The 10,653-nt window shown below is 47.1% G+C and overlaps 1 protein-coding gene across 1 annotated transcript; it reads right to left on the reverse strand.

The window, feature by feature from the left end:
• Positions 1–8,875: 8,875 nt before the first annotated feature.
• Positions 8,876–10,184, reverse strand: LOC124687808 (bisdemethoxycurcumin synthase-like). The gene is made up of 2 exons (XM_047221547.1): positions 9,971–10,184; positions 8,876–9,846 (listed from the first exon to the last, which is right to left on the reverse strand). The coding sequence occupies exons 1-2, from the start codon at positions 10,182–10,184 to the stop codon at positions 8,876–8,878; spliced, it is 1,185 nt and encodes a 394-aa protein (XP_047077503.1).
• Between the last annotated feature and the right edge of the window lie 469 nt (positions 10,185–10,653).

Raw genomic sequence — 10,653 nt, forward strand, 5'->3', positions numbered from 1 at the left:
AAACATGCAATAATTCATGGGAGCCGCTCTTGAAAGTCCGGTTGGCGAGGTAGTTAGTGTACCCATTACCATTCGTTGACAACAACAAACACCTCTCAAAATAATTTTACTCCTGTCTTTATAAAAATGAAAAGCTCTAGCGCATGTTAATCCCTCGCTTCCCTCTGCGAAGGGTCAATCTTTTACTTTTATGTTGTGTCTCCATTATTTCTTTGAGCACTATCTTGAGAGCACAACTCGTCATTCTTAGTATAATATGCTTGTCTCAAAATATGATTGATTGTGGTATAACTTTGATGCATTTATCTTTTGACAATCACTACTTCTAGTCTTTCTATGAACTCCAAAGGTGCCCGGGCATTTATGTTTTGCCAACCAAATACAGGCAAGCGAGATACCACTTTATCATACTCTCTTATGAACATTGCAATCCTGCTTATATACATGATTCATGATGCTTATTATTAATTGTTGGTACCTCTCCATGATTGACATAGCTGTTAGATGATCTTATTTGCATGTATCTCATTATGAACTGCTTGAGTATTAGCCATTGCATGAGAATATATACATCATATGAGCAAATGTGTTCGTGAAAGTTCTTTTATCGCTCAGTTGTTAACTGAATTGCTTGAGGACAAGCAATAAGCTAAGCTTGGGGGAGTTGATACGTCCTAAACGTATCTACTTTCCCGAACACTTTTGCTATTGTTTTGCCTCTAATTTGTGTATTTTGGATGCAACTAACACGGACTAACGATGTTTTCAGCGAACCGCTTGGTGTCTCGTTTTTGTGCAGAAATCCAACTTTCGGGAAAATCCTCGGAATTTATGCAGAAGGCCCTATTTTCCCAGAATAATGACGGAGCCAGAAGGTCAAGTAAGGTGGAGGCCCGAGGGCCCCACACCATAGGGCGGCGCGGCCCGGGGGGGCCCGCGCGGCCCTGTGGTGTGGCCCCCTCGGCCGGCCTCCGACGCCCTCCTTCGGACTACTTATCGGCCTCGACCTAAAAACGCACAGAGAGAAGTCGAAGTCGCCAGAAACCCTCTAGAACGCCGCCACATCGCGAAACTCCGTCGCGGGAGTCAGAAGTCTCCGTTCTGGCACTCCGCCGGGACGGGGAATTGGAGGAGATCATCGCCATCATCACCGCCAACGCCTCTACATCAACCAGCCATGTTTCCCCCATCCATGTGTGAGTAATTCCCCCGCTGTAGGCCGAAGGGGATGGTAGGGATTGGATGAGATTGGTCATGTAATAGCATAAGATTGTTAGGGCATAGTGCCTAGTGTCCGTAATTGGTACTTTGATGATATTGTTGCAACTTGTTATGCTTAATGCTTGTCACTAGGGCCCGAGTGCCATGATCTCAGATCTGAACATGTTATTGTTTCATCATGATATTCATTGTTTATGGTCTTACCTATAAGTTGTATACACATGTCGCTGTCCGGAACCAATAGCCCCGAAGTGACAAGAATTGGGACAACCGGAGGGGATGGTAGCGATGTGAGGATCACATGTGTTCACGGAGTGTTAATGCTTTGCTCCGGTACTTTATTAAAAGGAGTACCTTAATATCCAGTAGTTTCCCTTGAGGCCCGGCTGCCACCGGCTGGTAGGACAAAAGATGTTGTGCAAGTTTCTCATTGCGAGCACGCACGACTATATATGGAACACATGCCTATTGATTGCTTTGTACTTGGACACCGTTTTATTATTATCTGTAAATGCCCTGCTATGATTGTTACATGAGTTTCTCTCATCCATGCAACGCCCGTCATCCGTCCCCGTGCCTACAGTATTTTAATCCTGCTGTTTACTAAAATCACTACTGTTGTCTCTGTTACTCTGCTGCTGTTATTTCACTACTGCTACTGCTATAAAACTGTTACTACTGATAAACCCTTGCGAGCAAGTCTGTTTCCAGGTGCAGCTGAATTGACAACTCCGCTGTTAAGGCTTCCAAGTGTTCTTTGTCTCCCCTTGTGTCGAATCAATAAATTGGGTTATACTACCCTCGAAGACTGTTGCGATCCCCTATACTTATGGGTCATCATGCACATCGGTGATGGAAAGAGTTAGTGAGGTGGACAAAGCGTGCTCACCGCGACATGCCCGCATTAGTGCTCACCCTCAAGGATGATGTATTTGGTATCGTTGCACCACTGAGACCCGCTTAGATCGCGGAGCCTCCTAATGGTGAGCCACTTCTGCCACCACTGCCTCAATTGGTTGTACACCTGAGTGGAGCTAACGTCTATACCACAATTTTCAAACAGGGTCTTCGCCACACCAGTCAGATGAACTTCCTTGAATCATTTGTCAGTTCTCACTCAGGTCTTGAGCAGGGCGCACATCTTTTCCAACACGAAGCTAGACATGAATGGAAGCCATTTCATGGTCCCGTTCCCCTTCCGTGAGTCCTTCAAGGCCTTGGCCGCGTCATTGTGGTTCTTGCTCTTCATTGTGGAGGGCGACCTCGCCGCCACCTCTGCCGCTACATGAGCCACCAGGTCAGCCACATGCCCATTGACGGCCGGCACAAGGGTGACCGCCACCTTGGACTCATAGAGGGGCTGTGAATCGACAAATTGTGAAGGGATCTGAGAGTCCCCAATGCAGACAAGCGCCTGGCTAAAAGTCATCACCTAAGGAGTCCTACACACATCATAGTACATATATTGTGAACCTACTTGGGAACAAAGACATGGCTAAAGTGGACAACACAAACCATACCAACATCATCCTAAATCAGATAAGCAATACATTGCAAATGTGGGCAGCACAAACCCTAGCAAGATCATGGTAGCTCAGCACATTTTGGACAAACAAGGAACCGTAAATGTGGCGCCCTAGCAAGATCATAATAACTCAACACAATCGGGACTAAACCCTGCAACAAGATCAAACCGCGCCAAGATCTGACAACTCCTAACCTACATCTAAACAGAGGTACCGGGGTGAGGGAATCCTTACAGTCGTCGCTGGAGGTGAAGAAGTGCTACCCCAAGAAGAAGATGAAGCCGCCCTGCTACCTTCACTGACCGGAGATGTGTGCGCCTCCTACCTGCTTGCCGACGAGAGGAGGAGCTCGAAATTCGGGGGGAGAGGGGAGGAGGGGGTAGAAATAGACGATGGGGCGCGGCGGGAGGTGACGGAATCCTTCCCGCCCCCTTTTCGCTTTTCGCCGATGCGTGTCGCAGCTCCAGCCATCTCCCTCCTCGTCTCCGCATGTGCACCGAAGTTTTGTTTTTTTGCATCAGCTTCGTGCGGGAGGGGGTAGGCTCGCTAGAAACGGACGATCCGGGCATTCCTCCAGAACCTGACCCGAGGGTGCTTTAAGAACAACGTGGACGATGCCAAACAACCAAACAGACTGAAAATTGCTAGACCGATATGAACCAAGGCAAAGGTTCCACGTGTTGTCCGTATCAACAGGAGACCGATATGCGTTTTCTCTTATTTTTCTTGCGAGGGCATGTGCGTAGAACAATGCAACGTGTTTATCTTGCCGAAAAAGTCCTGATATTATCCATTTGACCACTACATTGTGGGCTAAGCTCAGATCTCACTGACATCTTCATAAACGTGTTGGACGACCAATGTGTACACACTAACTATTTTCCTAGTAAGGGAAGCTTTATATTAGTTTAAAGGTTTATTTGGGTTCTACATAACTAAGATATACACAGCCACATCAAATTAAGTAAAAGGAAAAAAATACCAAATACAAGTCACAACGGACCGTGAAAAAAGTATCACAAAAACTGTACTTTCGATTTCTACATCGGTTGATGCCTATTGTTAGAGCAACTTTTTCGGCGGATTTAAGGGTTCGGACCGAAATCTGCGTAGACTAGAGCCTGAATCGGCGGCCCGGCCCAAAAAAGTTTCTCGGCAGCCCGAGAAACTTAGCCCCTATTTAACCAGGTCGGGGAGTAGAGTTCAGTTCCGAAACCCTACTCCCCTCCGCCGCGAAAAACCCTCCCACTCCAGCGAGGAATTCCCGTCGCTCCCTCGCGACCTCCGCTCCGTACCCCATGGCAGGCACATCAATATCTAGTAGGGGAGGTGGCCGTTTCAGCGGCGGAGACTCGCCGCCTCGCCTGCCATTTTTCCACTCAGAGGCGGAGCGCACGAGGTGGGTGCGCTCCGAGGGTGCGCGCAAGCGGTCGGCGCGCATGTGGACGAACTGGGACCTCACGCCCTCGAGGAAACTTGGGCGCTATGCGAACAACGGCTAGGAGTAAACTCCGCCAGCCTCCACCTCCGCCGCGCCGTCCGCCGTGCCTACCGCCGCCTAGCCGTCCTCCGCCACACGTAGAGGCCCCGGTGACTATCCCAGGGCCAATTTTTTTTGTCAAACTAGATGTGCGGCTGAGGATTAGTACTTAATTTCTGCTTTATATATAAATTAAGTTTGTAGGAGCATCGAACTCTTTACAGTTCGCAAGTCATTGCCTAAAATTTCCCGCGAAAGTTTGATTTTTTTTTAGTTTGTCTTTTTGGTTTCTATTATGCGGTTCACCTAAAATCAACAAAACCCTAAAATTCGGGAGACTGAACTCACCGTTTTCAGTTTCGATGAGTTCAATCACTGCTATAGATGCTCTTATTGGTTTAACCTTACTTAAAATCTTTTAAAAAACTTAATATTTTGTCTATGGGGAATTCTTACTTGAACTCTATAAATGTATTACTCCCTTCGATTTGTAATAAGTGTTAGTTGTATGATACTTGTTATAAATTGGAGGGAGTAGTTTCTTTCATCTTTCTAAACGTTTATTTTGCGGATGGCATGCATGTGCGAGTCCTATTTCATACCAAAGATGATGTGTTAGTGGTACCACGGGTATAGAGACAGCCAGCAGCTTAACGTCGATCAGCAGCCGAGACCCGATACACTGACATGTTTCTCACACCTCAACTTATGGAGCTAAGCCAGGTTCAGTGGATACAGAGACTAATGCAGGACGCAAACAGCCGGCGACGCTGGTGACCGACGTCCCGTCCGCAACCCGCAGGCCACCTGCCCACCTCGCTTGTCGTTGCCAAAACGTAGATGCGACTGCGGCTCGTACTCCATCGCCCATCGGTGTACATGGGACATGCCGTGACCGATGAGGAGTGCTTTGGAGTTGCTTCAGCCTTTTTTTGTTTAAAATAACCTTTGGAGCTGCTTCAGCTTTTGATACAAATACTTGGAATTGGTTCCACGGAACAGGAAAACACGAAACGGTTGTTTATTTACGTCCCACTGCCACTGATAAGTGACTAAACTATTACGCACGTCTTATATTTCTACCGTCATCTTCCGGGCATTATTCTCAACGCCTAGACTCTTCTCCGATTTGACTTCACCGCAACGCGATTCACGCCTGCCGCCACCGAATTGAGGCCGCCGGTGAACGAATCAACATACCGGAGTCAAACTTGTCCGATATGTTCTCGCTGCCGCGTATATCGAGTTGTAGCTCGCTGCCGCTAGAAGCTTGTTGTGGCCGCCTCAACCAACTTCGTCCTGGGTGAGGCGGCATGCGAAAACAAAAGGGGTGTTATCCATTACGTCCAGGAGCATTGGCAAATCGGGAAAGAGTCTGGGCGTTGGGTACCCGGGAGAGGAGGTGGGGAAAGATAAGACGTGCGTAACATTTTGGTCACTTACCGGTGGCATTAACACGTAAATAAACAGCCGCTCCGTGTTTTCCTGTTCCGCGGAACAAACTTCACGTATTTTTACCAAAAGATGGAGCAGCTCCACAGATAAAAAAAAGGCTGAAGCAGCTCTAACTTTTCAGAACTATGGAGCTAGGGGGTACACCGAAGCACTCCTCGTGACCGATATATATACGATCTACCAATAAGGGTGTCATATTTTACACGTGCAATTTATCACTTTCTCTTGGAGTAATCAACATTTTTTTGGATAGGTTTAATCAAGTTCAAACCTGGCAACAGTGAGCTAACAAAATTTATCACATTTAAGAAAAGTTAGACATGCAAATTTGTTCTGATATACTCCTTACATATAGTATATAGCACTTGCATAAGTAGCAAACATGGACATCGGCCTTGTGGAGCTCAGCCCATTGCTTAAGTGTAGCAAATAAAATGTCATGCCTTGTTGTTCGAGCCAAGTATATACATAAGAGTTTTTATGATTCAAGGGTATCTCAATTCATCTCTAGCTAGTGACCCTTCATTTTTTAGGCAAATACTAGGAGCGTAAGGTCTCAGAGAAAGTTCGTAATCATAATAGACAAAACCACTCAACATCATTTCTTACATAGGTATAATCCCACCATTTTTTTCATATCCCAATAGCTTTATCTTCAAGATAACATGGACTATCGAAAGAGTTTCACCTACAAGCACCGAGAAAAGAAAATTTTGGCCTCTTCAATGACTTAATGGAGGTCCTATAGATCATTGTGCCATCAACATATAAGCATGAGAAACTTTCATATCCCCACCATAGCCATAGACCATGCACACATATTTTGAGCTTCATTGACAACAAAGCCAACATATATTTAAGTTCTACAAAACTTCTCATATGATTGCTTTTTTCGATAAAGGATGCTTTATTACTTCAAGAAGAAATTACATCCAGCCTCTGCATAACCAGGATGCACACAGCCGTTTGTTGTCTCAAGTGACCAAAGTTACATAAAACAAAAAATAGGTGAAATACATATCGGAAAGATGAATCATATGACGCCTAAGAGGTAGGTGGAGCTACTATCCGTAGACTATGCTGCCACCCATGTAGGGAAAAAGTATCCCTCGCCGTATCCTCCAACCGTGTACAGACCTCCGTAAATAGGTCTCGGTTCTCCACACGCTGAAGAGGTAACCACGAACGGAGAATACCTGTGCATCTGTAGATAACCTGCAACTGCAACAAAGAGCAATTTTTGTCATTAAAGATCTTGTCATTTCTACATAGCCAGAGCGCCCAGATAACTGCTAGTGCCCCCATCCTAAGAAGCATTTTAAACCTTGAGTTGATACCATGAAGCCAATTGCCAAAGACATTAGCGACACTAGTCGGATGATACAAGGTAGACGCTACTTGGATGACTGACCATATAGATCTCGCAAACTGGCACTGGAAGAATAAATGTTTGATGGTTTCATCATGATGACAAAAGATACATCGTGTACTTCTGTGCCAATTCCGCTTAACAAGATTGTCTTTGGTGAGAATAATCCCGCGACGAAGATACCATCCAAAATTTTTAATTTTTAATGGTATCTTCATCTTCCAAATTTTCTTATTATTATCAACTGGTAAATCAGAAAGCAGGATCACATTGTATAAAGATTTTACAGAAAAAGAACCATCTACATGGAGATTCCATCGAAATTCATCTGGCTCTGGCGATAACTGAATATCTCCAAGCCGCTGAATTAGATTGTTCCATGCCACAAGTCTTTGTCCTAGTAAAACCCGTCTGAACGTCACATTCGGGGGTGAAGTAGCCATTACAGTTGCAATGGTATCACCTTGGCGACGCGCAATTCTATACAAAGCGGGATACTGTTCACATAGGGGTGCATTGTCGAGCCAAGCATCTTCCCAGAACCGTATCTTTGCTCCATTCTTAATGGAGAAAGTCCCATGTCGAAAAAGACATTTTTTGTCGCCATAAGACCAGCCCAGAAGTGTGAATCCCCAGGTTTCCAAACCACTTGAGATAATGTCTTCGAGCCGATATACTTTCTCCGAAGTATAGTTTGCCAAATCCCATCCTCGGTAAGTAGCTTAAAAAGCCATTTACCCAGTAGAGCTGAATTCTTGACCTCCAGGTCATGAACTCCAAGCCCTCCTTGATCTTTGGGACTACAAATCTCATATGATTGCTAGGTTAGTTTTGCTTTGTTTCAGACCATAATATTTTTACAGTAAGTTACAAACCTCTCTTTTCAGAAATTTTATCAAATGTCATATGATTGTTCTATGTTATTTTATTGCCGAGCTCTCTAATTGGGAAAGCCATCTTAACATCCATATGATGAACGTCTGAGACAACCGAAGATAGTAGCACTCAAGTTGTGGTTAGCCAGTTCACATGTAAATAAATATCAAATAAATATTTGCCTTCTTATTCGTAGAACCTATGGCCATATGTGGAGTTTTGTACTTTTCAGTTGGACCATCAGACGGTAATCTTCTTCTTGAACACTTACTCACACTTTAGAGGTTTACAACCATAAGAACGACGTCTCCAAGGAATCCATCTCAAATTCCCAATGCGGGCCACTACCTACTAGTAGTTTACAATAAGAGATGCATATGTTTTGAGACTACTCATAGTGTGAATAAGATAGGTAGTAGCATCACACACAAGAGTGATGTTTTGGCACGTGGGAGCATATGCTCCCTTTATTTTGAAATGCATGTTACATATATTTTAAAATTTTAAAATATTTGAAATGAAAAATTCACGCACACATCTTCATGTGCTACACGCTCACAAAGTTGTTTCGTGAAAATTCGACTTACTGTGTGGCGTGTATAAAAAAGAAAATTTTCAATGCTAGAAATAAGACTTTTTAGAAGATAAATTTCTCTTTTTTACATAGAACACAAAGAATATTGGTTCCTGGCGAAACTTGTAACATACGGAGCATCAAAATTCGTTAAAGTAAAAGACGCTAAAACAGGTCTTGATTGAAAACGAGTAAATACCGTTTTCTAAGTTGTTTGAGAATATAAGTAACTGTGTTTTTAGATTTTTATTTTCAATAGCCACTCCCTTCGCTAAGTTTCCCTTCGTGCGAACTGGAGAGAGCAACTCCTGGTGCGGCCCGACTCTCGTATCGATCTGAAGAAAACCAACTCCATGCATGTATGCCAGCTTAGATTAGCTACCATTGGCATGTAACACCATGGTCTCAACTGTGACCCCCGGTCCGAGCCCAAGCAACACACCCAAACTGTGCTGCTCGTCACGGCGGCGCCGGATCTCGTCGAGCACAAAGATCACTGTCGGCCCGGACATGTTCCCGTACTCGCTCAGTACATGTCGGCTAGCCGCCAACTTCTTGGGCTCCAACCGAAGCCCCGCCTCCACGCTGTCCAAGATCGCCCGCCCGCCAGGATGCACCGCCCAGAAAAGGTCGTTCCAGCACCCGCTCAAGCCGAGTGGCCCGAGCGCGTCAGCCATGCTCCGCTCGATGTTTTCCCGGATGAGCGCCGGCATCTCGAAGGAAGGGTTGAAGACGAGCCCGTCTTCGCGGAGCCTTCCCGCCGCGGAGAGGTCACTCTCAGGTATCACGCTCTGCGAGTCGGCCACCATCTCGAAAACCGGGCGCTCGGCGGAGCCGTCGGGCTCGGCGCCGACGATCACGGCGCCCGCGCCGTCGCCGAACAGGGCCTGCATGATGATGGTGTCGACGTGGGCCTCGTCGGGCGCGCGGAAGAGGATGAGGGTGAGCTCGGCGCAGGCGACGAGAACGCGCGCGCCACGGTTGTTCTCGGCGATGTCCTTGGCAACGCGCAGCGCCGCGGACCCGCTGGAGCAACCGTTGAGGTAGAGCATGGTGCGGCGGACGGACGGGTCGAGGCCGAGGAGGGTGGCCAGGCGGAGGTCTGCGCCGGGCATGTGGGCGCCGGAGTAGGTGCTGACAACGAGGTGGGTGATGTCGGCGGCCGGGCGCCCCCACTCCGCGATGGCCTTGCGCGCGGCCGCGGCCGCGAGCTCGGGCACGGCGGTGGCCGCGATGTCCATCCGGGCGTCCAGGGATGGCAACGTCCGGTCGATGAACTCCGGGTGGCGTTGCAGAAGCTCCTCGGTGTGGTGGAAGTAGCGCTTATTGATGGCCGATCTGCCGCCTGAAACACAAGCACAACACGTACGTTCGCAGCCATAGATGGAAGCAAGTGAGCGTGCATGTACCGATGTTAAGTAGTAGTTGATTCATCTGCGAGTAACAGCGTTTGAGATTCTCGCTCTTACAGATTCTGTTGAGCTTGGATTTGAGCTTGGTGAGGTGCTCTGTGTTGGTGACGCGGAAGTAGTAGTCCGCGTACTCGTCCTGCCGCACGCAGTTGGCTGGGTTCGCCGTTCCGATAGCCAGCACAGACGCTGGCCCGTCGGCGCGCTGCGCCTGACGCATCTGGCGGATGACGGTGGCCGCGGGGCTTGCAGCTAGGTTTCCAAGCAGTGCCATCGTTGGTCTAGCTCGTACGTGTTGAACGTGTAGTAAGCGTCGGATTAATTTGGAGACTGTTGACGGATGTTATAGAGCTCCTCCGTACGTGCTAACTAGTTATATAGAGCTTGTGGAATAATTAGGTCATGTGCAATGCAAGGGGTGCAAATGCGCTTAGAAGGGAGCTCACAACAAAACTTGGTTCTTAAGAAAGATGTTATTTCGTTAAACACGTTGTACCGTAGATGCACTACGGGAAAATCAGGCGCTGCCGTGCAGCCAAACTTTGCCGTGAGCTGCTGCACGGCAAAGATTTCTTTGCCGTGCATAGCAAGAAGAGCGCACGGCAACGCAAAAATGCACGGCAAAGTATGAGAACAGCGCACGGCAAAGAAACATAGCACGGCAAAGAAAGATACGGCGCACGGCAAAGAAGTTCCTCACGGCAAAGAATGGGAGCAGCGCACGGCAAAGAATTTAGGACGGC

Source organism: Lolium rigidum, chromosome 2, assembly GCF_022539505.1.
Source record: "Lolium rigidum isolate FL_2022 chromosome 2, APGP_CSIRO_Lrig_0.1, whole genome shotgun sequence".
In the NCBI taxonomy this organism is placed as follows: domain Eukaryota; kingdom Viridiplantae; phylum Streptophyta; class Magnoliopsida; order Poales; family Poaceae; genus Lolium; species Lolium rigidum.